Below are 27,805 nucleotides of genomic sequence, written 5' to 3' on the forward strand. Positions count from 1 at the left end.
CTTGTTTTGGAGGCAGCAGATGCTGCAGGGCCAGGGCAAACCTCAGCTAAAAGAAAACTCTTGTTCTCCTCTACCTGGGGTGAGCCAAGAGGGCAGAAAAGAAAAGGTCAGAAGAACAGGAGTTGTGTCTGCATCCCCAGCAGTGGGTTCAGCTCTGTCTTTTGCACTGAGGGTCTGCCACTCCTGCATCGGTCAATAGACACCCTCCCCATGTGAGGGTGTACACTGCATGAGGAAGAGGTGCAAAAGGAAGAGAGTCCAGCCACTAACATCGTTTCTCCTTCTTTCTCCTCCCCTGGAAAGAGGGGAGATGAAGGGGAGGGAGCGCAGGACTGTCTTCTTGTCTTCTTGGAAGGAAACTTAGAAGGGCACAGGAATTGCTTTGGCATGGAGAGGGGCACAGGGGACTGGACACTTGAACTTAAGAGGGTACCTGGGCTACAAAAGATTGTAGGGGACGGGTCCCATAGGGCAATATAAGAGGGATATTACATTTACTGAAGGGTCTTTGGGGGCTGAAGGACGTCTTGATAGTGGCAGGAGAGACTCTCACTCTTTGAAGGTTCTCTGTGCCCAGCTGCAGTAGGACTTTGGGGTGTCCTGCACACAGGGTGAAAGGCAGGATGGCTATCTGATGTGAGAAGACCTCACATTTACATCTATCTCCCTTTTTTCCTCCTGTGTTGGGTCCATGGCTACTTCCAGTCCTGCTCTCCTGTGCAGTCTCAGGGTTAGACCAGGGTTGGGGTACTGAACAACTCCCTTCTTCTGCACTGGTTTGGTGGAAGAGAAGGGAGGAAAGAGAAAAAGACAGACAGAAAGAAAAAAAAAAAAAAAGGATTGGCAGGAGAAAGAGGGGCCAGATGCCTGCCTTTATTCCATCTTCCCCACATGCATGCAGCCCGGAATCAGCACCCTGGTTCCATTGGGATGGAGACAGCTGGAGACTCCCTAAAACAGTGTCTGTGGTGATCAATTGTGTTTTCTTCAGGGAGTGGGCTGGAAGGGCTGGAAATCACTGCAGATGCTCAGCTCAGCAGAGGGGCACTGCACAGGCAGAAGGAAATGGGAAAGTGGGGTCACAGCTGTGTTGCCCACCAGTGTGAGTCACAGCTAGGCCCCTCCTGGGGATTAGGACATCCCAAGGATGAGGAGACCCCCAAATCTAGCATGGAGGTTATGATAGGGGGTTGCATTTCCCCCCAGTGAGAGATGTGCTGGGACTGGAGACGGTATGTGGATTCTCAGCCTTGCAAAGGGTTAATAAAAAAAAAAAAACAAAACAAGCCAAAGCACCACAAAAACATGCAAATCTTTTCTTTTTCTCCCCACCTCCTTCCCTTCCTTTTTTTTTTTCCAGGTGGTGTTTATGGCCACAGGAGGGAGCTCAAATCCAGACATGGGAGGATCGGCTTGATTTCGGATCCAGAGCCTCTTAAACTCTCAATTTTCCTCTAAGCTGGTCCCTGTTATGTCCAGGATCTGGCGCCTGCTTGACATTTACTTTGAGTTCCAGAGGACCAGAGACCTAGGATGAGGAGCATTGGATCTGCCCTGAACCTGCTTTTGGTATCGCCACTCTACTTTGTGTGGACCGTGGTTGCTCTGGACCTGGCACAAACTCCCTGCACCACTTTGGTCCAAGGGAAATTCTTTGGGTATTTCTCCTCCTTTGCCGTCTTCCCATTGAACTCCTCTATTTGCTCTTGGATTATCCAGAACCCTGACCCTCGGAGGTACACCTTGTACATGAAGATCCTAAAACCCACCAGCGTATGTGACCACCAGCACATCCGCACCTACCAGTTTGACTCCTTCCTGGAGTCCACCCGCACCTACCTGGGCATGGAGAGCTTTGATGATGTGTTGAAGCTCTGTGATGGGTCCACCCGCTATGCCTTCCTCCAGTCCAACAAGCAGTTCCTCCAGATGAAGCAGACTGCACCACCGGAGATGGAGAGCTGGCCTGTGAGGTGGAAGCCCACAAAGGCTCAAGAGAGGGACTTCTCGGTGGAGTACCTGGTGGTGGGCAACAGGAACCCTAGCAAAGCTGCTTGCCAGATGCTCTGCAAGTGGCTGGATGCGTGCTTGGCCATCAGCAGCAGCTCCCACCCATGCGGCATTATGCAGACCCCGTGCTCTTGCTTGGGAGGGGAGGTCCTAGATCAGGCCAGCGAGGTCGTGGGGTTCACAAAGAAGAAGGAAGATTGCTATAAGGATGGGATTTACTTGGAGAACTGCATGAGCAGCCCCAAGGACAGCAGCGGAGTGGAGTTCCTGGGTAAGTGAGGGGCAGTGGGGGGGTGCTTGGGAGGGAGGGCTGGTTGGACTCTTTTCACAGTTCTCACTCTGTCCCTCTGTGTCTGAATCTGCAGATGCTTGGTATGAAAAACTTAGTTGCTAATTGACAGGCAGGTCTAGTAACCCCTGGTGGGCTCTTCACTAGCCTGTGACTGGAATTGTGAAGCAGCTTTTCCTAAATATACCCCAAATAGTTTAATTCATTCCCGGGGCTTATGCCTTGCTTGTTTTACTTCTGCAGCCTCAGAGTTGCCAAGGGGAGAATCTTACCCACGGGCAAGCAGCTTTCCAATGTAATTACAGATGTCCTAGAAAAGGCAGGATCCAAGCTATTTCCTGAGGTGGGCTACACTCAGCAACTCTATCAACCATTTTAATTATTGGGAATAAACTTAATTCTTGGGTCTGGTTCGAGGGAACGGCCACAGAATTCACACTTATTCTGTCCTCAGCCTCATTTTCCTTCCAGAGGTTCTCAGAAAGAAAACTCACTGTGCTGCTTCTGAGGGGTAACTTGGTGCCTTTGCTGGGGCTCATTCCTCAGATATCTCAGGAATGTTTTTATGATGAACTTGAGTATGATATGGACTGGAAAGGGACTAGGGAGGTGGAAGGGATGTGGCAAAAATGGCTGTGAATACAGGTGAGATGCTCCTGAGGTCTGATGGACATGGATTAAAGGGAGGGAAATGCTCCTTGATGTGGTCTCTGCTGGTGCCATGATGCCATGCAAAGCAGAACAGAATCAAGGGATCCAAAAGTGAATCCTCTATTTCAGTGCCTGTGTCAGATCCACTCTGATATGTTTATTCTCAGCTCCCGTACCACCTGCCAGCAGGGAGGTTATGTAAAGTGCAGGTGTGATGCTAAATGGGAATGTGCACAGTGGAAAGGGGAGCCTCCAATTCAGCGAGGTTCTGACCCATGCCTGACTCCCAGGGTCTCTTCAGGTACTAGATTGAATGTCCTCTACCACTGTGAAAACATAGGCATCCACCTGGGTCTGAGGTTTGGGGTTCTTGCTTGGCTTTTGTAGCCACCCTTAATCAGGGGAAAATTTCTCAAATCAGAGGGGAGGAAGCTAAATTTGCTTGCACTAGGAAGGTGGTTACCAGGCACATGTCCAAACTGTGCAGTGTGATTTTCTTACAGACCACAGTCTGGCGTTAACTGAGAGATTACTGTATGATCAGGTATTAGTGCTTTCGTCAGTGTATTTTGGGGGGGATTTTGTTTCTCACTGATCTGTGAACCAATACGTGAAGGCACAAAGCTGAGCCATAAATCCTGCAAATTAGTTCTTCGGCCATGCCTCCCTCCCTGGCTTTGAGTACAAGGCAATGTTCGCTCCCCAGATTTCTTTGCAATGCCCTTTTCTCCTGTGTGAACAGCTTGTGAGGAGTACCATGTTGGCTGCCTCTTAGGAGTGATGCGAGCTTCGTTAAGTCATGTGTCATGCCTTGCATTTGGTGATTGGATGATTTATGCATTCAACCCAAGCAGCGTGACCTTTTTCATCACAACCAAAGGTGAAATTTGAAATAAGATTTTCAGCAAATCCTGAAGCATTCAAGCTTAATATTGGTTTTTGTAAAGATCTCTCCTAGTCCAGCTTGAGTGCTTGAATGTTTCCAGAAAATAAATATAAAAGAGACTCAAAGGTGGCTGAATCAAAATCCTTTTTGGGTGTCAAATATTTGTAGAGAGCATAAGTTGGTTTGGTTTTTTTTTACTTGCTGTTCACATCTGCTCCATGTTGAAGACGCAGAATTATCATCTGCAGTAGCGGGATGGCATCTACATAGAAACAATGCGTGCAGGGAGCCTGGCCTCCATGTGCTGCTCTGTCTGTCACCATGTCTGTTTGTCTGTTTTGATTTTTGCAAAAGCTTGATCAGGAAGATGGAGGCGAGATCCAATTTGGACAGAGAGCCAGCCATCCCTTAACAGCATTTTGTGGGTGGAATATTTTGATAGGGTTCCCAGTTTCTGAGTGGTGATGTTCATTATTGCTGTCATTGTTGTCCTGATTGTATTTGTAGCATTATTTTTCTATAAGCTTTTTTTTCCTCCCCTTCCTGCTTCCCAAGTCATTGTTTTTTGAGCCTGTGTTGATGTTTTCATCTTTGAACAGGGATGCATGAGTGTTGTACACATCCAGTCTAATGACTTTCAAGGCATCTAAGGAATTTACAGATACCCAGATACCACCCCAAAACTGTGGAACTTGACTTTTCTTGATATGCCTCTTCTATACCTGGAATATTTCCAAAGCAAATGAGTGAGTGCAAATCTATAAAGGCCTTGGAAGCAGCCGTGCTTTGGCTCACAGTCTGTGGGTGAGAACCTTTTGAAAAGCTTCCCTCCCCATCCCTGGGCACTGGTTTACAAAAGAATGGAGAATGCACGTACATGGCTGTGTGCTGCACTAGCCAGTGTCTCCTCTCTGGTCTCTGAAGTCACTCAAGAGTAGTCCAATAGATCTGTTGGATTGTATGTTGGCTTTGGTGGCCAAAGAGCAGAGCTGGGAGATGAGCTTCTGCTGCCAACCCAGGCAACAGATCGCATGGCCACAGCTGAGAAGTAAGACTACTGATCCTTACTTCAGAGCTAACGGAACATTCAAGAAACCTAAGTAAGCCTGATTTCACTCATGACCAAGGAGTTTATGCTCAGCTTAGGTGCATAGGGAGGTCTGTGGACATTTATGATGGGCCTTCACAAAGTCACTCTGCTGAAAGGGCATCGCCTTGTCCACAACATCTATTCTTCAATGTCCGGAGGTAGGAGAGACCACTCCAAATGCACTGCCCAGGTTTAATGAGACATCCTTTTTTGCACTTGCTATCCCACGCAGACATTACAGAGGTGACAGCGGGCAGTGGTGGGGGTGGGAAGAATCTGTCAGGGTGCAGAGGTGGCAGGAGATATTTCAGTGACTTGGTGCACATGGAGCTTGTCCTGGTGATCAGCAAGAAGTGCTTGTTAATGTATTGGTAGCAGCAGCCCTCCCCTTACACCTCCCCTCCTTGCTGCAGACGCCTCAAGCTGCTGCTCCAGGAAGGCTTGAACAGGAGATTTTTATTATTTTTTTTTAGGAGGAGATAATTCAACAGGGAAAATATTTTGGAACAGCATCAGATCCCCCTTAGCTGACTCAGGAAATATGGGAAGAAGACAGAGACCAGTTGTAGGTCTTGATGTTTAAGGTGAACGGTCTTTTAAGAATGCAATTAGGCATTCCTGTAATAGGCTCACACACAGGTCTTGGGTAGGAGACCAGGGGCTGAAGATGGGAAAGCCTCCTGAAGCACTGGGCATTGGGACTTCAAGGTCTGAAAATTCTGGTGACACTCCCAAATGTGAACTGGCTTCACAGTAATCAGAGCTGGAGCTGTAAAAGGGATGCTGATGTGACACTGTAATGAGAGAAGGTTAAATGTGTGCTTAAGTGCTGTGCTGAGTTAGGCACTTAATAAATGTCTAATTAGTCTTGTCTCCACTTAATCTGTTCCTGGAAGGCCATTGCAGTGTTGTCACTTTTTTGTGGCTCAAAGAGATAACCAGTATGCTCTGGTTCTTCTGCTCTTTGTAGCCTCATCTCAGAGTGATCCAGGATGCTGACTGTAAAACAGTGTTAAATGTGTGCCCCTGAAAAATATTATGTGCTCCCTGGTAAAGCTGATGGCTCCAGGGCTGGAGGAATTTTTATAATGAGCGAGTCTGATTGGTTCAATGTCTTGGCCAGAGAATTTCACAAATTAATTCCAACAAAGAGCTTGAAACTGAGATTGAAATGGAGTTTCTTAGTTTTCAAAAAAAAAAAAAATTCAAAATATTGCTAGTCTGACGTGCTGGGGATTTTCCTGCCTTTCTGATAAACTTTTCCATTCTTTTGCTGTCCCCATTGCTCTGAACCAACACAGACCCTCCTGATTCACACATGCATACCACTTCAAATTTGTTGTTGATGTTTCACCTTCAAGCCCTTAGATGTTTTTCTGCCTCTGTTTGCCAGATGAAGGAGTCATCTAGTATCCATTCTCTGTTGTTTGGAGAGTCATTTATAGACTCATGAACAAATTACTTCTTAAACCCTGCTGCATTAGTGGGTTGAACTCCATACATCTCTCACTGCAGGACACATCCTCCACACCTTGGTGGTTGTTGGGAAGCTCTGGTTCATGCTTGGCCAGCTCTGCTGCTCAAAGTGTGATGTGTCCTCAGCAGGGCTGATATTCTGCCTGGACTTGAAGCTGAGTGCCTTGCTGAACCAGTCCATGGTGTGGAAGAGGGGCCAGAGACACAGGACAAATAAATCATCTGTCTTCCTCTTTGCTGCAGGAATCATGTTGTGTGGCAGAGCTCTTCTTCCCTTGAACCTCCCCTAGGGCCAAAATAATTTGATAAATAATTTCTTGTGTTTGTTGTGAGCTTTAGTGACCATGAAAGCTCAGGAATTAATAAAAAGCTCTAATTGCCTGGGGGCAGGCCCTCAAAGCTCTCTTTGACCTCTTCAGCTCCTTCTTACCACACAGTCTCTATTGCTCCTGCAAGGGTTCCTGAGGCCCAAACTACAGTTGAGCTTGCAGAGAGAATTGTTTGGCTTTGGATCTGCCTGAAGTTTGCCAGCCAAATGGCACAGGGAGTTGGATTGGTGCACTTTTGTTTCTTCTCCTTCCTCCTGGCATGGAGTTGCTGAAAGTGCTTGGGAAAAGTGTGCTGCTTTCCAGTTCTTTGCTGCAACTTGTGTTTGCTTCTGCTGTATGATCTGTACATCCTTGAGAGCAGAGCTAGGATGCGGTAGCAGATCACCAGCAAAACATTGGCTAAGGAAGGGCTGGTTTCTGCTCATGTGGTATTTTCCTGTGGAACTCTGCTAAAGGCTTTGTGATTTTACCTGATGTCTTCCCAGTTAAACTCCAAACCTCAGCAACTGTGAACAAGAGCTGATATCCCTTCACAGCTCCCGAAGTAGAAAGTTGAACAGAGCATGGCGCATGGCAAACAGGGACCTTCACTACTGTGTTTCCTGCAATGGATCCTCACTGGACCCATACAGGCAGTTCCTGATAGGTCTGTCCCTCTAGAATGCCATTAGTGGGGTGTTTCATGGATGAGGCAAGCGTGGGTAACTCCTTCCTGGGTACTGAAAAAAGGATTCCTTACTCAGTTTCAGCACTCACAGCTCTGTGATCTGTACAAGCTCTCCCTGTCCTACTGCTTTCCTCTGGGGTCATTAAAGACCGTGCAGTTAGAATCATAAAATCATTAAGGCTGGAAAAGACTTTAAGATCATCAAGTCCAACCACCACCAATACATCACCATACCTACTAAAGCATGTCACAAAGTGCCACATCTACAAATGTTTTGAACCCATCCAAGGATGGACACTCCACCACTTCCCTGGACATCCTGTTCCAATGCTTCACCACTCTTTCAGTAAAGACATTTTTCTTAATATCCAATCTATAACTCCCCTGGCACCACTTGAGGCCTCTCGTCCTATCACTTGTTGCTTGGGAGAAGAGATCAACACCCACCTGGATACAACTTCCTTTCATGGAGCTGTAGACAACAATAGTCTTCACTCAGCCTCTTCTACTCCAGGCTAAACAACCCCATTTCCCTCAGATACTTGTCATAAGACTTGTGCTCTAGACCCTTCACCAGCTTCATTGCCTTCCTCTGGACACACTCCAGCAACTCAAAGTCTTTCCTGTACTGAGAGGCCTAAAACTGAACACAGAATTCAAAGTTCATCTTTATCAGTGCAGAGTACAGGGGGGACAATTGCTTCCCTGCTCCTGCTGGCCACACCATTTCTGATACAAGTCAGGGTGCTATTGGCCTTCTTGGCCACCTGAGCACACTGCTGGATGATGTTCAATTATGCAGGAGTTTGAAAATACCTGAGTCCTTTCAATGGAGGAGCAGAGACTTCATCTGCCGATGCTGCTGTTTCAGCACTAAATCCATTTGTGCCTGTGTCTATATGGACATGTTCTCTTTGGGAGATAGGGTGGGGAGAAAAATAAAGCATCAGTTCCATTGTGAACACAACAGCTTGTGGACATGATCACAATGCAGAAACATCAGCAATTACCATCTGAATGTGCTGTTGTTGGAGCAGAGAGACTAAAGGTGGAATTTACATCCAGTTGCTGAGGGAGTTTCACAGGCAACTACTCCCATCATTGCTATGAGGGGACTTTTACGGGTAATTTAACGAGTGGCAGCCTAGTGAAAGGCTCAGCTTTTCAGTGATGCTTTCCTTTTTTTTTTTTCCTTTTAATTTGTCATTGTTTAACATCTTGTCTTATACAGGACCCACAGCAGATGCCACAAAATGCTTTGTATGGGAATAAAGAGTGAAATTTAGATGCATGGAAACACAGACACCAGATTCAAAATCAGCACATCTGCAGTGTAGTTTTACAACTGTAATCAGTGAACAGGAGAGTGAGGATGCTAATGTCTCGGAAGGGAGGGTGGATAGAGACACTCCTGGCCCCTTTCACCACCAACCCTGACTATTTGATGTGTTAAGGTGATGGGAACAGGCTGAAAAATGGAATAGGTTGTCTTTCCAAGGGAAACTGGAGTTTTTCAAGTACCTAATTCACCTTTAAGGTTCCTGACCTCTGTGGACTTCCTTGGTGCTGAACTCTCTGACCTGGTGGACCCTATCTCTCATGGTGGATAAAGATATGGGTTTTCTCCCAGGTTTCCTTGAAATTCATCATTCACGTATTTTCAAGGCTGGTGTTCTCTAATCAAGATGCAACTCCCAAAGACAGGTGAAGTCAGACTTAGCAGAAGATGATCTTGGTCCAGCTACCTTGAAGACATAGTGGACCACAGATCCAGGAGGACAGAAAGGCCTAACAGGCTGGGAACCGAAGCTTAGCAATGTTGAGAGAGTGTCCATGAGTATTCTGAGAATGTATATGGGTGCTCTAGACCACAGCAGTCTCTTTCCATGTTGGGCAGAGCAGAATATTTCATGCCTCTTCCAGAGCATCATTATCACCTCTACAGCTCATCTCTTCTCCCATATTTTCCGTATCTTATTCTGATAATCAATGAAATCTCGCAACATCTATGGATGCTGACTCTGTCCATTGTGGTCACTTCACCCCTACCCCCAACCCCCGCATCCTCTCCATGGCAGTACTGAAGCAAACTTAGGATTCTTAGCAGATATCCTTTCATACTACTCTGTGGCATTTCAGCCTGGGGAGGACTCAGAAATTCTGTCTCCCTACGGTAGCTCTGCCAATGTCACCTCCAGTTGTCGACACTCCCTGTAGTACATTCAGTTCTTGCAGTCACTGCAGACAGCAATCTGATACTGATATCCTATGTTTCAGCCTTCCAACAGGGGTGAGACAACCAGGCTGGGAAAGGACGTCCTTTAGCACATCATCAGAATTGCAGATCTATCGAGTTTAAATATATCTCTTTTTGTTCCCTGGCTCTGGTTTTAATAGAGCAATAATTGCCACATACCTCATTAAGCTGAATGCTCTCAATAGGTCTTGAGTGGTCTATGCCATTAAACAAACAGTTACCAGCCTGGGATATTTGCAGTGATTGGAAGGAGTAAGGAAGTGAAGGGATTTGGAGGGATGAAAGCTGCAACTCCAGCCTCTTGATGAGACTGGGCTTCCCTTGCATAGCGGCTGCTTTGTCCCATCGTTCCCGGGGAAGTTTGAGCTATGTTCTCTCCACAGTGCATGGGCTTTGCTGTGCACAAACACTGGTAATGAGGGACGGGCACAGAGAGACTGACGTTGATCCCTGTAAGTGCTGTAAGAGTTTGTGTTCATGGAGATGATATGGCAATGGACACGTGTCTACAAGAAGTTTGGTAGGATCCTAAAGCACAGGGATGAAATTACCATCAAATAGAATAATTGAATCATAGAATCACAGAATGGTTTGAGTTGGAAGGATCTTAAAGATCATTCAGTTCCAACCCCCCTGCCATGGGAAGGGACACTTCCCACTAGACCGAGTTGCTCAAGGCCTCATCCAACCTGGCCTTGAATACCTCCAGGGATGGGGCAGCCACAATTTGCTTGGGCAACCTGTTCCAGGGCCTCACCACTTTGATTGTGAAGAATTTCCTCCTTATGTCTAGTCTAAATTTTTCCCACTCCAATTTAAAGCCATTATATTACTTATAGCCCAAATAGAAGGGAGTCTGATCCCTCCCCATGTCCTGTGGCAGGAACATAATTAGTGGTGCAGGTCCCTGTTTTTGTCACCTTGCCTAGATGAAAAGGAGGATGCCTGGTCTCTGCCAGCCTGGATATTTGTTTTTCAAAGGAACATCAATAAACGTGAGTGATGACAGTTTCTGCCCACAAACTCCTATCTTCCTCCTACCCCATCCTCTTTTTGTTCTGTTTCAAAGATGTGTAGATGCGACACATGGGGACATGGCTTAGTGGTGGAGTTGGCAGTGCTAGGTTAAGTGTTGGACTGGATGTTCTTAAAGGTCTTTTCCAACCTAAAGGATTCTATGATTCTATATGCTGAATTACAAAGCTTCCTGCTGTGCTGTACACTTCACTCAGCACTGGACAGCACATGTTTCAGGGACTTCTGCTGGGTTTGGAGTGACTCTTAACGTAGGAGCAGCCCCATGAGGCTGTGCTTGATATGTAGCCATGTACCCAGTCTTTGGACGCTGCAACCAAGAGTCAGAATGGACCTGCTGGGGTGATTCAGCCTGGAGGTGTTCATGATGTTTTCATCATTACTCAGTAACACAGAATCTAAACCTGACTGACCATCTTCCTCACAGAAATGAGATGCTCAGCCTTATTTGCTTCTCTAAACTCTCCTGCACCATGTTCAGGTTTTAAATTTAGGGCACACCTTCTTTAATTGGCTTGAATTTTAGCTAGCTAGTGTGCATTAGGGTCAGTCAAGATCAGTGGGGGGTAGTGTGGCTTGATATCAATAATATTTATAACAGGAGGACAGCCAATGAGCAGCAGAGGAGCTGCTCATAAAGACAGCTGGCTAGCCAGGGTGGTACTTGCTGAAGAGGAAAAGATGGAGGGACCAGAACAGTCCTCAGGTGGCTATAGAGAGGTATTTAGAGAGATTGTTTTTCATGCTTCTGTGCTTTTGGGACATGGAGGAGTTCAAGAGGCCCCTTCGGGGAGATCAGCCACCTGCGTCTCTGGACCCATTGCAACTGAGGAATCATCAAGGAGAACAACAGACCTCATGAGAGAATCACGATGGATCCCACCAGCTGTCAGGGCGGGGATGGCTTTCCTCACTCAGCAGCTCTTGCATGCAATGTGCCACTCTTTGCAGTCCCTTCCCTCCTACTAGCCTGGTATCTCTGCCCCATGGGCAGCTCAGCAGTGCCATGTTTTTAGCCTATTGTCTTGGGAGACAGTGACAAGTTTGATGGGAGTTTTGGTTTGGCATAGTTTTGTGCCTGTTGCTGCAAAGCAGAGGAAAGGAGTAGTTAAAAACTTTTCCAAGCCTTTAAACACGATCACCTACCTTCTTCTCCACTCCTGAGCCTGATGAATTGTCCCCAAACCTGCCAGCAGGGAGGATGAGGTGTCATGCTGTCCTGTCTACTCTTAAAAATAGGGCTTTGTGAATAGGGGAAAGAATGAAGCCTGATTTCCTACTATGTGAAGTCCTGTATTCCCCTACTGTAACAATCCCAGCTCCTCCCACTGTTGTTCATATACAGATCCCTCCTGATCCTCATCTTCCACCAATACCTCCAGGTCTGTCTTGCTACCAGCACTTTCTTGGATGCCCATGTCATTTGCTGGACAGGGGTTGACATGTCTGGGGCATCACTGGCCTGGATAGTGTGCCAAATAACCCAGATAACTGCTGTGCTATGTATTTTTCTGGTGAGTGTGATCATTTAGGTTGACCTCATGTTCATCAGAAACCTTTGGGGTCAGACTTGTTTCAAATCACCAACTGCTCTTGCTCCCAAGGCAGGGGTAGGATCTCAGATAGTGCGATGGGACATTTGATGGTGGGTGTCTGTGGGACAGAAGCATCTCTGTGAGGGGAAGATCTTTTGAGTACAAGCCTACCATGCACAGCCTTTCCCATAACTGCAGGGCTGCTCTGCAGCACCTTCTCTGCTATGCAGTGCTAGAAGCAGCTGGTGTCTGGGTCACAGCCCTGGGGAAGCATCTAGGTCACACAGGAAGGGTGGATCTCACTTTCTGGAGCAGGGCTGGGAGGCTAAGGCTGAGGAGGAGGGATGCCATACATAATGCTGAAGGCTTCAAAGGCTTGTGGAGGTGTATTTGTCTTGCACCTTTTCTCTCAGGTTCAGAAAATAGTTCCTCTTGTTGAGAAATGGCTGGAGAAGAGCAGGCACTATGCACTTAAAGAAACAAGTTTTAATACTTCAGTAGGAAAGAAATAAAAAGGTGACAGCGGAGAGCCAGAAGCAGCAGTTATAAAATATGAATAGTATAGCTAGGTTTTCCTTGCTTGACTGAGAGCATGCATCAACAGGGTGGGAGGAGGGAACAGCCAGCAAACCTCTATCCCTTGTCAAAAGTGTAACCCTCTGCGGCTTGTCCAGACCTGACAGCCTGTCCCTGCTGTCACCCAACTGTGTCCACTGACCTGATGTAAGAGCCACATTCATCACCAGATAGGCGAACTCTCCCCTCACCTCCTGCTCTACCCTGCCCCTCAGCAGGCTGAAATACACAAATCTGTCCATATACCAGCAGGTCCTGTGCAGAGATGCTTGGATAGGCACGCAGCTGCATCAGCATGCGTCTTTGTTCATGCATGTCCAGAGAGTCAGATGCATGTACACTCAGGCTTGATTTGGTGCATAAATGTAGTTACACAGGGATATATGTGTATATATACAGGCAGAGGCTCATGTGTATATGCATGGATGCCCAAATGTGCATGTATTAATGTGTACTCACAGCCCAGAAGGCCAACCGTATCCTGGGCTGCACCACAAGCGTGGCCAGCAGGTTTAGGGAGGGGATTCTGCCCCTCTAATCTCCTCTTGTGAGACCTCACCTGGAGTATTGTGTCCAGTTCTGGAATCCCCAATATAAGAAGGATATGGAACTGTTGAAATGGGTCCAGAGGAGAGCTGCAAAGATAATCAGAAGGCTGGAGCATCTCTGCTCTGAGGACAGGCTGAAAGAGTTGGGGTTGTTTAGCCCAGAGAAGAGATGGCTCTGTGGAAACCTTATGACAGCATTCCAGTACTTGGGGAGGGACTTTTTATAAGGGCATGTAGTGATGGGATGAGAAGAAATGGCTTTAAATTGGAAGGGGGAAGATTTAGACTAGACATTAGGAAGAAATTCTTCTTGATGATGGGTGGTGAGGCACTGGCACAGGTTGCCCAGGGAAATTGTGGATGCCCCCTCCCTGGAAGCGTCCAAGGCCAGGCTGGATGGAGCCTTGAGCAGCCTGGTCTAGCAGAAAGTGTCCCTACCCATGGCAGGGGTGTTAGAACTGGGTGATCTTTAAGGTCCCTTCCAATTCAAAGCGGTCTAAGATTCTATGATTTTATGATCTGCCTGCACACTGCGGTGTAAAACCACATGCAAATGGGCATGAATGTACCTGCATGCATATGCAAATATGACAATAAACACACATATAGTGCTGAGCAGAGAGATGTATGTGCTCTGAGTTGGACACACACTCATACAAATGAGTCTACAAAGGTGCACGCATGTACAGCTACCGCACGTCCACATCCTTGCGCACCGCCACAGCCATGGAAGAGGCATCACATACCTATGAGCATATCCAGGAGCTGAGACTCCTGTGGGGATCCCCATAACCAGATGCACAGAGAGACAAGGAACATGCCACTACCCACTCAAGAGAGGGCGTCTGTCCATTGAGACCTGCAGTGCGTAAACTCGCTTCAGGAAAAAGAGGCTGACTCATCTTTAATCCTTTCTATGTTTCTTTCAAAATGCACCATGAGGCTTATCTGGAAATGGAGCACCTCACGGTACATTGTCGAAGAAACTGGTTTTGTTTATACTTATGGGGCCCTCCCCATGAAAAGTACAACTTCTGTTAATCCCCCAAGAGCCAAATCAAGCTAATGGATTCCCTGGTGTGGCTTGATGGCTTGGTGGGAATGGACAACCTGCATGGCTCAGCACTCACAGGGGACAAAGAAAGGACTTGTTTTGAGACTGCATTTAGTCAAAGCTGTCTCCAGACTACTGCTGGAGGGACATGCTTCGCCTTGCCCTCCCACAGCATAGCAGTGCAGCATATGTGACAGTCTTTTCCTGCTCTGTAAAATACTTCTGATCTCCTTTCAGGTTACAATGGTTGACTGATGGGATGAACCAGGGAAATCCTAGTGACCACAGGTTCTTCCTTAAAGCTCTTTCTGCCCAGAGAAGTTGTGGAGTCTCCTTCTCTGGAGATATTCAAAACCCATCTGGATATGTTCCTGTACAACCACTGTAGTTGGAACTGCTTTAGCAGGGGGTTTGGACTAGATTATTGCCAGAGGTCCCTTCCATCCCTGACCATTCCATAAATGTGTGCTTCTGTGGCTTATCAACAGAAGGGCTTGCAGCACCTATACCTACAGCATACACACTGGTTTTTGGGAGAGTTTTATGGGAGGCTTGTGACTTTGGAGACGGTTAGCTGCTCCTCAACATCTCGGCTCCTTCTTCCCCCACATCCTAGTGTAGGTGTGGGTACCTATGCATAAGCCACATGCAGCACATCAAGACCCATTCACATACCTCTGCTTCCATGGCGGTTTGTACATGCAGACATGTACTTCTGCCCGTTCTGTCTTTCCATTTTGGGGGCTGTTTCTCATTACACAAGACTCTTTGATATGCTTTTGAGGAGGGAAGTTGCTCTAAAGCAGATGTTAGAATGCTGAGCTTCATCTCACTGTCCAATCCTTTTGTGGTGTTAGAGCAGCCTCAGCACAGTGAACAATTGTAGTTTTTCTGCTTTTGCAGGACTATTGCATTGAGGAAAAGCCACACCGACAAAACTGACAGCATTGTCTACCTCATATTTTAATTAAAACTATAGCTATTCACCTTCATCCCATTCTTTCCTTCCATACATTTCTCTACACTCACTCTCTCACTGCAAATGAACATCTAATGTCAGCTGGGGAAAATGCATTCACTCAGCAATTAAATAATTGAGTGCTCCTCTGGCAAAATGAACTATCTCCTGCTTTTCTTGTGTTTTACCACTTTTTTCCCCTTCTTTTCCCCTCTTCTTTCTTCTTCCCTCTGGTGAGATAAGGCTGCCATTCTTGAAAGCCATTTTAAATATTCATGTTTTAATTAATGGACTTTATTGCATGAACTCTGTGTAAGATAATAAAAAAGACTGCCTGAGGCACAACACATTTTTTGTTTGTTCTTGAAAGGGGACTAAGAAGTAAAAAGCCTAATATGTTTCCTCAACAAACATTTGAAAGATACACAGATATGACAGCCGTGGGTCATTTAGCTAGTGGGTCCTTCATAAGCCATGTGCTCCTGAGTATTGCTGAGTATTGCAGTGTGTATCCAGAAGTGTGGAGCACAGTGTAAATCCATGCGCCTTTTACAGGGACTGGTTCCTCCAGACAAGCACAATTCTCTGCTATAAGCATAGCAGGGCAGTGGTTTTCATCCAGAGGATGTACAGCTGGAGATGGAAGCGGACCTGCAGCAACCTACAACACCACAGGATTGGGGAAGTGTAGCTGGAAAGCTGCCTGGCAGAGAAGGGTGTTGGTTGACAGAGGCTGAACGTGAGCCAGCACTGGCCCAGGTGGCCAAGAAGGCCAATGGCATCTTGGCCTGCATCAGAAAAGGTGTGGCCAGCAGGACCAGGGAAGTGATTGCACCCTTGTACTCTGCACTGGTGAGACCGCACATCAAATCCTGTGTTCAGTTTTGAGCCCCTCACTACAAGAAGGACATTGAGGTCATGGAGCACTTCCAGGGAAGGGCAACAAAGCTGATGAAAGGACTGGAGAACAAGTCTTATGAGGAGCAGCCAAGGGAGCTGGAATTGTTTAGCCTGGAGAAAAAGAGGCCGAGGGGAGACCTTCTCACTGTCTACAAATACCTGAAAGGAGGTTGTAGCTAGGTGGATGTTGGTCTTTGCTCCCAAGCAAGAAGTGATAGAATCTGAGGAAATGGCCTCAAGTTGTACCAGGGCAGGTTCAGATTAGACATCAGGAAAAATGCCTTCACTGAGAGGGTTCTTAGGCACTGGCAGAGGCTGCCCAAGGAGGTGGTGGAGTCACCATCCCTGAAGGTATTTAAAAGACGGGGAGATGAGGTGCTCAGGGATATGGTTTAGTAGTGGAAAGGTATGGTTGGAATCTATGATCTCAAAGGTCTTTTCTGACCAAATTATTCTATGATTCTGTGAGGAAAGGACAAGAGCTGTGAGTGTTTGGGGCTGAAAGCAATGTTTAGTCCTTTTCTGCAAAATGAATATGTGGGTTTTAGTTTGGATGATGGTTTTGATAAAATAAAATAGAGTGTAAGTTTGTAGCAGTCCCCTTCCCCAATATTTCTGGGTTGAAAAACCCAAATATTGACTGTATATTCTGTAATAGATTTTGCTTTTATTGAGGAAAAACAATTCAATAGAATGCATGAATTTGTGAAACATCTGGTATTGCCAGTTATACATTTTTGCCAAAAAAAAAAAAAAGATTAAAGTCATGTTAGATGAAACTTCATTCTATGTGGGTGTTTTCTTATGGTGCAGCATGCTGAAATTAATTTTACATTCCAAGTGCGTCATCTGTGCTGTGTAACATGGGCCTCTGCACCCAGTTTAGCTGTGGTTTTCTGCTGGGGGTGGTCCTAAGGATGCTGGACCAGAACCTCATAGGGAGGCCTGTATTCCTGTATCTGCTTATAACCTTGAAGAAATCAAGGCTGTCTGTGCACATGATGCACTTGTTTTTATCCTCCTATTCTTTTCTTTCTGTATTCTGACTCAGATCTTCAGAGCTGTTGGCATTTTCTTAGAAAACAGATGCATAGTGCCTAGCACTGCCACTCCCTGAGCTGTGATTGTAGCTCTTAGTAAGACTGGATGCAAGTAATCATAATAATTAATGAATACTCCACTGGTCACTATGGATAAAGTTTGGTGATGGTGTTGCTTCTTTTTTAGGAAAAGTATTGTGTCTTGCAGGCTGACACCCTTGTGCTGAGGCTGTTTGCTAGCTAGGAAGAGAGTGATTGTCCAGCATTAAATGAGGCGGGTGGGTTGCACAGAGAAAATATCTTTTAATCACCCAATGCAGGTTTCAGTGCTTCAGTGATAAACTATACTGTGCCCTGAGGATCTCTCTATCTATCACATTGATTACTCTATCTGCTATCTGCCTCATACTGTGGTTTTTCATCCTAAGTCAAGAAAGAGCCAGAGTTCACCATTAGCTGCCAAGGTGCAAAGATGGGTCACGCTGATGAGTTGAGGTGAAGTTCTCTGGATTTACACCAGGATAAACAAGCACACTGGTATGCTGGTCTTAGTAACAGATTGTCCAGTGGAGAAGACTCCATTCTACCTTCTAAAGGTGCTGTCACCTCTGTTAGGCATCATTTATGGCAGTGAAAATATTGGACTCTTCTTGCTTGTATGCTACCTGGTAATGGCCAGGGCATCCATGCTACCAGGTAATGCTGGGGCATCTGCTGCTTCTCTTAGTGTGAGCTACTGGTGACCAAAGTCAAGGTTGTTATCTGATGAAGGAACCACTACCCCGTGCGTCTGCAGAGCTAGAGGTGATTTTACAAAGTCTAAAGTCAATGAAGCAGCTGGGGAACTGGTAAAAGGAGTGAGTCCAAAGTGGAAAATTCTTGTTCAGTGCTTGCAAAACTTTACTTACAGCACTCTGAGAGGAAATTCAGCTTGATCATTACTCTCATTATTATATCTGGGACATTCACTTCAGTAAATGATTTGCTGATCTCCTTGAGCCATCAGCTGTGCCTCTTAGATCTGTTTTAAGCTGGCTGGCTGGCTGACAGACAACTAGCTAGCTCTTGGTGTTGTAGCGACTAACTCCAGCTGTCCCCAGTGGAAACATTCACATTTTGGTAAGTCATCCTGAGCTCCCTTCTTAGGCAACAAAGAGCTGCTTGAGGTGGGTGGTGGGTATGAGGGCAGGCTTCATCCTATCCCAAAACAGACATTAGAGGGAAGGAGTCAGATCTTTAGCAAAGGGACTACATAGTTGATTTTGAAGATGGGTACAGTTACAGGTGACATCTCAGGTCCAGTGCAGCCTTGCAGTGGCTATACTTGAAGTGATTTTCTTTGGGCTGAAACAGAGTACCAAGGTTAACCCTGATATGAGCCCATCCCTGGTAAAAGCCACCTGACTTTACTGGCTTCTCTTCATCCTCTTTCCAGGAGAGGTTTTTCTGTGTGAACCATCTCTAAGGGCTGGAGCACAAGAGGACAACAGGGAAGGTGCTAATAAAGCCTGTGCATTCCGGAGTATTACTTTTGATCAAACTGTCTCTTTTCCTGGCATTAAAAGAAACAAATAAATCACTAATTGGAATTAAAATTAAAAAGAGGCTTTCAGTAAGTACAAGGCTGAGGTACTTAATGCCTTCTTTGCCTCAGCCTTCAATAGCAAGGAAAGTTGTTCCCTGTGTGTACGTACCCAGGAACTAGAGGAGCAGAACAAAGCTCCCATGTTCCAAGAGGAGATGGTTAGAGACTTGCTTGCCCGATTAGACACTCACGAGTCTATGGGTCCGGATGGGATCCACCCAAGAGTATTGAGGGAGCTGGCAGACTTGCTTGCCAAACCGCTTTCCATCATCTTCCAGCAGTCCTGGCTGACTGGGGAAGTTCCACTTGACTGGAGGCTGGCTGATGTTATACCCATCTACAAGCAGGGTCGAAGGGATGATCCAGGAAACTACAGGCCTGTCAGTATGACCTCATGCCAGGGAAAGTCATGGAACAGGTGACAGGACAAGAGGGAACGGCCTCAAGCTCCACCAGGAGAGGCTTGACATCAGAAAAAGAAAAATTCACAGAAAGGGTCATTGGGCACTGGAACAGGCTACCCAGGGAGGTGGTTGAGTCACCATCCCTGGAGGTATTTAAAAGATGGGTGGATGAGGTGCTTGGGGACATGGTTTAGTCGTTGATAGGAATGGTTGGACTCAATGATCTTGGATGTCTTTTCCAACCTAGTGATTCTGTGATTCTGTAAACCTTTGGGAGGTTTCCCATTTCATGGTTGCTGAGGTCTGCTGTTACACTCTGCTCAGCAAGTCTTCAGATTATTCTTCTGCCTGCCCCATCTTGACAATCACCTTCAACCCCTTCCTGGAAGTTGCCTTCCCCATCCTTTAATTACTCCCTTATTTGCTAGCAGGGTGCCACAAGAAGTTGTCCTTGCCCACTCCCCCACTTTGCTTACCTTAATTTCAAGCTGAGTTCGTGCTGAGTTCTGGCTCACAGGAGAACAGCTGAGATGTCTCTTCATTTGGGGTTAATGAGATACAACCCTGAGACAAGGACGAAGCTTGGGCTGACACACTTGTCTTTGTTCACACTTGCCTTGGACTAGCTTTGGAAGCCTGTTTACCCTCACTGCACATGATTTGTACGCTGCAGGAATGGCTGGGACCAGCTCACACAGCCCTACCCACCAGCCTGCCTCTCTCATCCAGCCATGCAGATGGAAAATCTGGAGTGTGAGATGTCATGGTCTTTTACTCCTTCCTTCGCATTACACTGGGAGGAGTAGAAACCACCATGCAGTGCTCATTTTGTAGAAATCTAATTCTGAGCATGGTGTGGGCATGTGCCTCTAATGCCATATGACCGGCACCCTTGGCAGAGAGACTGCCCTGAGACCAAGGCTGGAGGTAGCGTGATGACAGTCTATGTGCTTTGAGCTTCTTAGGTGCTGCCTCTCACTGTTTTTTGAGCCTTCCTTCTGTATGGCTAAGCCTCCCCTTCCTTTCTCAGCAGTGCTGGCAGAGCTGCATGTGCAACCACCTGCAAAACTGGATGGGGAGACAGCCCAGCTTAAAAAGAAAGGAAAAAATAAGTTTTTTGAATCACTCACATAGGCTGATTCACTGTGTGGACCCAAAGGCAGCCATGCAATCACAGGAGGGGTGGTGGGGTGATGTGGGATGAATGGCCAGGGCTAGAAATTAGAGCCCCTACAGCAGCTATGCATGTGGAACTGTATCCTTTGGTGCATTCCTGAGATGTGACTGACTCAAACTCATCCTGGACTGTCCCTGAGAGGGATGCTTTGGCCTCCCCTCCTCTCCTTGAGCAGTCTTGCCATCCTCATCCCCACCACGTCAGCACCATTGATATTGCAACAGGTAGTGAGTGACTCTGTTCATCAGTTCAGCTGGAAGCCGACTCCAGGAAAGAAAAACAGGGTGATTTTTAATTAAGATCTATGAGATGGCCTGAATCATGGTGCAACTACCCAGCTGTCAGAAAGGGTCACACAATACCATGCCTTGTAGCCGCAGCCTGCCTTAAGGTCTGGTTAAGCAGCCTGGAAAGCCCCACCTCTTGGCTCTTCCCCTGCATGTGAATCACCAGCGATCTGATCCCTTTTGTTTGCAGTTAGTGTAGATGTTGTTAATTGGCTCTTTCATTCCTCTAATTAAATGGAAATGAAGAGTGGATCATTAAGCAGGGAGACAGGAACCCTCTCTGAACAAAGCAGGTTTCAGCTGGAGGAGGAAGCATAGGAAACAGGTTTTCCTCCGTCCTTTTCACTCCAGGTCTCTCCCTTGGTTTCAGTCCCAAAGGAGCTTCTGTGCTCTTTTGCTGCTGAAGTCTGCCTTCTGTGGATGTGCAAGGGATTTCCTGGTGACAACGGGATCAGCCAAGGCCAGAAGCAGTGAGCCAAACCTGGCAGTCTTCCCTTTGCTTTGCAGACTTGCATGTGACTTAGTCCCGCATGCATCCTGCGGATTGTCCTGCTTGGATGTAAAATTCCCTGGGGAGGCTGCAAGCAACTTCACTGGGTGCCCACTTGGAGCTGCCAGCCCTTTGTTATGCCAAGTCAGCTGTGATGGTCATCAGGGTATATCTCTGTCTGGTTTTGCCCTGGCAGCAGCATACTGTTCAGAACAGAGGGGGGTTAAGTGTTGCCTTGCTGGAGCTTGTAGCTAACGCCTTGTGCTTAGCAGAGTGGTGACGCGGCTGCGCAGCATGATGGGATCTGTGGGCAACGGGAACAGATGTCATATGCTCTGCTGAAAGCAAAGCTTAAGGTGTAAAGTGATATTTTCTTCCCTGCAGGCCTCAAATCTGTCCCTGGCACGCCAGTGTTGGCCACCATAAGGACATTAAAGTGGAGATCTTGCTCCTCTGTGCTGATCAATGAAGCAGGGGCTATGGGGGCGGATGGCATGGGGAGTTAGTCTGAGACGCTCTTCTGAGGCTCAGCATATATTTCACATGAACCTTGAGTGGCCTGGCCCTAAACCTGCTTGGACTTCAAGGAGATGAACTTGGCAGCTGGCCACTCAGAATGTGACCAACTAGAAGATCACCTCCTGGTCACCTGGAAGTGGCTGGGATTTGGAGGCTGTTTAGAGATGTAGCACTGACTTTCTATCATTGTAAGGGCTCCAGAGGATGAGGGCAGCTCCCTAAAGCATGGGGACACAGGAAAAGGGCAGGCAATACATAAGACACCACTGCAGAGACAGCTTATAGTGAGCTGGTGGTCTGCAGTGTGTGCATGGAACCAAGGAGATAAAAATGGGCTAGGGTGCTGAGCCAGAGGGTTAAAGCCAGGTCTGAGGCTGTGTGTTCATCTTTGGAATCACCCCATGAAGCTTGAGCACAACAGAAAGGCACCAAACATCTACCATGACTAGTTTAGGTCAATTGGTTTGGGATCTCAGTAGGAGAGACAGCTCTGCCCTCCCAAATGCCAGATCTCAGCTTAGGACAGAGGTTGCCATTTGGTTAAATACAGCTAGGCTGCAAAAGGAATGAGTTTGTCACATTGAATCAACACAGCAGGAAAAAATCCCAGACCCCTGAAATGACACTGAACCTATGCAGTGTCCCCTCCAGGTCTCAGCATCCTGAGAAACCACATCCTCCCTTTTGCAAGCCTAGTCCTGTGTCACAGCCCATAAGGTTTCCTGGACCAGGGGGTGAACTCAGGTCATGGGGAAGGGACTGGCTGGTTGAATTTCTTTTTCTCCAGGAGACAGGGTGAATGGGAGCGTGTGGCTTGTTCTCCCCTTTGCTTTCCTGAGCTACTTGTTGGCCTGAAGGGGACTTTGCCTTTGTGTCCTCATGTGGCCTGGTGGAATAATTATCAGGGGGGCTGATGAGCCCAAGAAAGCTCTGCGGTGCCATTCAGTGCAGGGGAGAGTTCTTCTTGCTTCCAACCTGGAGGGTAATGGGGGAAGCAGTTGACCTTTTTTCTGCTTGGCTGTGTCGTACTCCTCCAAGCAGACGCTACTTTTGCTCTGGGAGACACAGGCAACTGGGAACTAAGCATTTGAGCCAGAGCTTTGTAAATGCAGCCGCTCCACAGTCACTGCTGATGGGACCTGGCATCCATCCCCCTGCAGAGGACTGCCTGGAATTAATCTCCTACTGTGACCATCCCTGGCCCCACTGCAATCACAACAGGAGAAAGATGCTTTTGGTTTTAGGCTCACAGATGCCCGGTGTCTCTTTGGGCAAGAAATGCAACCTCAATGTGCCTCAATCTCCCTGCTTGAATAAAGGATTTTGCCACTCTTTAGACTTTCATATAGGGTTTAGTGGGAAAAAGCAATTTTTTTCTTTCTCAGGCAATAACTTGGGGCACTGGTGGATGCCCTGGAAGGTGGATGCCCTGGATGCAGTGGTGGAAGCTCAACGTGAGCTGGCAATGTGCACTTGCAGCCCTGAAAGCCAACCATATCCTGGGCTGCATCAGAAGAAGTGTAACCATCAGGTTGAGGGTGGTGATTCTGTCCCTCTGCTCTCATGAGACCTCACCTGTAGTCCTGTGATCAGTTTTGGAGCCCTCAGCATAGGGAGAACATGGACCTGTTAGAGCAAGTCCAGATGAGAACCACAAAGATGATCAGAGGGCTGGAGCACATTCCATATGAGGACAGGCTGAGAGGGTTGGGGTTGTTCAGCCTGGAGAAGGCTCTGAGGAGACCTTAGAGCAGCCTTCCAGTGCCTGAGGAGGGCTGCGGGAAAGCTGGGGAGGGACTTTTTACAAGGGCATGTAGTGATAGGATGAGGGGGAATAGTTTTAAGCTGAAATAGGGGAGATTTAGGTGACATATTAGGAATAAATTTTCTCCTGTGAGGGCGGTGAGGTCCTGGCACAGGTTGCCCAGAGAAGCTGTGGATCTCCCATCCTGGTAGTGTTCAAGGCCAGGCTGGGTAGGGCAACCTGACCTGGTGAAAGGCAGGGGATTTGGAACTAAATGATCTTTAAGGTCCCTTCCAACCCAAACCATTCTATGATTCTTTGACTGCTATAGCATGGCTTTTCTCACACCACTGTGCAGTCAGCAAATGGTGTGTTCCACATCTGTATCAGCTACATTTTGGTGCTGGGTAGAATAAAGTCTATAGTTCTTTCAGTGCAGCTGTGTTGTGTCGCTGTTCTGTGAGCCATGGATAGAAGTGTCATGGAAATAATAATAAAAAAACCAAAAAACAACAAACCTACAATTTGAATCATTACTTATGAAACTCCTGTTTATCTTTTAAGATCTTGGCAGCTCTCCTGTATGCTGATCTTTAATTCTCACCTACAATATTGTTTCAGGATAGCTGAGATTTTGGGATAAGGTTCACAACTTCTACCTGGAAAGCACAGTCCAGATGGAACCTGGGGTACCCTGGGTAGGAACTGTGGGTGTTTCAGGCTGTCTGAGGGATTGCTAGACAGAGAATAATTTACTCCCACTCGTTGCCAAACTGTGTGCTGTTCCTGTAAACCGATGCACTTACAAATAGCACTGATGACTTCTGAAAATATGCACCATTGCTAAAAATTCCTGTCATAACAACCTGCACATCTGCTTTCCATGTTATCTCCTCCCCCTCCAAACTCAGCTCCCATGGTCCCCCAGACAGGATGGGGATGCAAAAATCTGAGTGGACAAGTCTTTCTCCAGGCCAACCTGGTGTAACTTTGGGACCAGTCTTTTTCATTTGATATATCAAGACTCAAGAATCAGAACCACCTTGGGTTTTGCAGTCGAAAAAGGAAAAAAGGAGTTATTTTGTTTCCTGGAGGAATTTATTCCCTGTCAAGGGAGGTGATTCTGCTCCTCTACTCTGCTCCTGTGAGACCCCACCTGGAGTAATGTGCCCAGTTCTGGAGTTCTCAACATGAGAAGGGTATGGAATGATCAGAAGGGGTCCAAAGGAGGGTTTCAGAGATGATCAGAGGGCTGGAGCAGCTCTGCTATAAGGACAGGAAGAGAGAGTTTGATTTTTTCAGCATGGAGAAGAGAAAGCTCTGGGGAGATCTTATAGTAGCTTTCCAGTAACCAAAGGGGGCTAAAGGAAAGCTGAAGAGGGACATTTTACAAGGGCACGTAGTGATAGAATGTGGGGTAATGGCTTTAAATTGGATGGGGTAAGATTTAGACTAGATATTAGGAAGAAATTCTTCATGCAGAGGGTGGTGAGACACTGGCACAGGTTGCCCCCTTCCTGGAAGCATCCAAGGCCAAGTTGAATGGGGCCCTAGCAGCCTGATCTAGTGGAGGTGTCCCTGCCCATGGCAGGAGGATTGGAACTGGATGATCTTTAAGGTTGCTTCCAACCCAAACCACTCTATAATTCTATGATTCTAGACATTGGGAAGAGATTAAACCTGACATCTCAGCTATAGAGCCTTCTCCAGGTGAGGAGAATATACCAAACTGGAAGATGTTTCCCTCTTTCCCACCTGCTGGGAAAAGATATTCCTGAGTTACTGGGTTTTAACCCACTTTTGCAGATACTTGCTAAACAATCCCTCTCACTATTTAGTAAAGTCACCTGGTGCTCATCTTTCAAGTTCATGATTTGATCATCAGGTGGGAATTGGAAACACCCAGTCTGCTGGCAACTCTGCCTGTTGGAAGGAGTCTTTCTGAGTCTCAGCCTTACACCCGCAAAGGAAGGAAATATTGTGCTGGCTTAGTACTTTCCCATGCATCACAGCAAGAGATAGCTAAAGAGAAAAATCTAGGAATACGAAGAGCTGTAGTGCTTCAGCCAAGGTTGTTTTTATACTTTACAGTCTTTGCTTTTCTTTCCTTTCCCAATGAGATGTGTTTCGTCTGACCTCCAAAGCAATGCAGCTTCCCCTTTCTGCTGCACCTCTCACCTCTGAGCTTCGGTAAGTGTCTGGGCAGAGTGATAGTCACTTGGTCCATGGAGGGTAAGGGAAAAGCAAAGCCTGGACCCTGGCAGTAGGTTGCCAAACCTTTCTATCCCACTCAAAAATATTATCTCTGATTTAAGGAGAACTATTGCCTTGAAGCCTTGATTGTCTAGCTCTGTTCAACTGAAGGAGCTTTAGTGAGGTTGCAGGCACCATAACACTTATTTCTCCAACAGGTTCATTGGGCAATAAGGTGTCGTTAGACAAGGTAACCATTTATCATCTCCTGTGTCCCAGATGATTGGTCCAAGTAATGTTAAGGGTTTCATTATTTTGTGCGGGTCCTTGAAAGGTGAGACAGGAGGCAGACAGCAGAAGAACAGCAGGAACAACATGAGTCCTAGTGCCAATGTTGTTCTGACATAGCAATGGATCTGTTACCACAGACTGCCACTTACTTTGATGAACCATTGGACCTGACCTCTAACATTTCATAGCCTGCTAGGGAAGTCAAATAAAGGATTTCTAATTTTATTAAGGTAGATGCTAAGGGTACACTGAACCTTCCATATCTGACAGATAGACTGATTTAATTTGAAATGGCACTTTGGAGGTCCTCTAGACTGCAACCTGCCTGGGACATCCCATATGGGCCAGGGCAAATGCTCCCCTGCTCCTGAGCTCTCAGCCTAGGGCCATTCTCAACCCCTGCGTGGTGTGCATCAGCTTTCCTCCCACCGGATGCTGCAAAGGTCCACCCTTTAAGATTGTTGTCTCCTTGGTAACTGAACCACATCAGATAAAAATTGGACTGAAACCCATTAGCCTGTAAAGCCCAAGCAAAGAGATGGGAAGGAGTGGGAAGGATGTGGGAAGCTTTGGTCTGGCTGGTGAGATGCATCACACAGCCACAGCTACTACTTCCAGTGCCACATGTTTTGTCCCAGGTTCCAGCTTGTGCTACAGCTCCCATGTAGGACAGGTCTTGCAACACATCCATCCCTTCCCAACACTCTCTTTTTGAGGAGATCTGTGGTGTCTCCATGCACTTTCTCTGCCCCATCCATTCCTGATGAAGTCCACACATCTTGGGGGAAGACAAGCCTTGTCTCCAATCTCTTTGAGACCTTTCTGCTTCAACACAAAACTTTATTATGGGGAGCAGTGGACATGGACCACAATTAAACCCAGGGTATATGTTTGCTGCTAGCCCTGTGGCTGTGGTTGAGGACACTTCTGTAGGGACATTGGCTGGTTATTTGGATTTTATTCCATCCTTCTGTTTTGCCTGACTTTGATCTGCTTTGATCACCACTATTTACCTTTGTAAATAGCTCTAGAAGGTCTGCCCAATTTTGACTTTAAATTAGAATCAGTATTTTGACAAAGGAAAGTGATACGAAACAGTAAGAAATTGGTTTTAAAATGAATTACCCTGCTCCAGGCATCCTTTCCCGTTCCTACTCCCCTCAGATCTCCTTTTCTTCTCACCTACCTCCTGAGTCTAATTTTTCTTTTCCTTCCTTTTCCTGCCAGCCAAAACCTTTCCCTGTCATTGAACCCCCAGCCAAACAGCCACCTTACTGTCCCTGTCACCTAGACATTTAAAATCTGGAAGACCTGTCCCAAGACAGAGGGGAAAAGAAAACTTAAACCTGTTGAACCAGAGTAGGTGTGCAGTGGCTCCATTTCCTCTCTCGTAGACAAGCTCAGCAGAGGAAGAAGGAATCTGATCCAAAGGGTTGGACTCGATGATCCGGTGGGTCTCTTCCAACCTAGTTATTCTATGATTCTATGATTCTATGAAAGACTGCTTAGCTTTTAGTTTAACCTCTGTGTTTGTGTATGTATATACATGTATATATATAATTTTTATTTTTTTTTAATTTGCAAAGGTAGGCATAACTTCAAGGTGTAGAAGACACCACCGACAGAGGTGGTTAGCAGTGCAAGAAACCAAAGCCCCAACTCCTTCTGATGCAGTACCTTTAAAAAGCAGCACCAATTGTAGTTTTGGAAGGACATCATTAGACAAGTATTTTCCCTCCAGTCCCTGGCAAAAAGTCAACATTTGCACTTAAATAGCACTTTTGCTAGCAAATAGAAGCATGTTACAGAGTAGC

General features: G+C 46.7%; 1 protein-coding gene across 12 annotated transcripts in view; it reads left to right on the forward strand.

The window, feature by feature from the left end:
- ADGRB1 (adhesion G protein-coupled receptor B1) overlaps positions 1-27,805 on the forward strand; it is a 316,254-nt gene that overhangs the window by 85,087 nt on the left and 203,362 nt on the right. For all 12 annotated transcript variants that reach the window (XM_069854743.1, XM_069854742.1, XM_069854741.1 and 9 more), the window contains exon 2: positions 1,361-2,281. In XM_069854743.1, the coding sequence (XP_069710844.1) occupies positions 1,534-2,281 (748 nt within the window). In that variant the 5' untranslated portion in view covers positions 1,361-1,533. The remainder of the gene's footprint in view (positions 1-1,360; positions 2,282-27,805) is intronic.

Source organism: Phaenicophaeus curvirostris, chromosome 3 (genome assembly GCF_032191515.1).
Source record: "Phaenicophaeus curvirostris isolate KB17595 chromosome 3, BPBGC_Pcur_1.0, whole genome shotgun sequence".
NCBI lineage: Eukaryota > Metazoa > Chordata > Aves > Cuculiformes > Cuculidae > Phaenicophaeus > Phaenicophaeus curvirostris.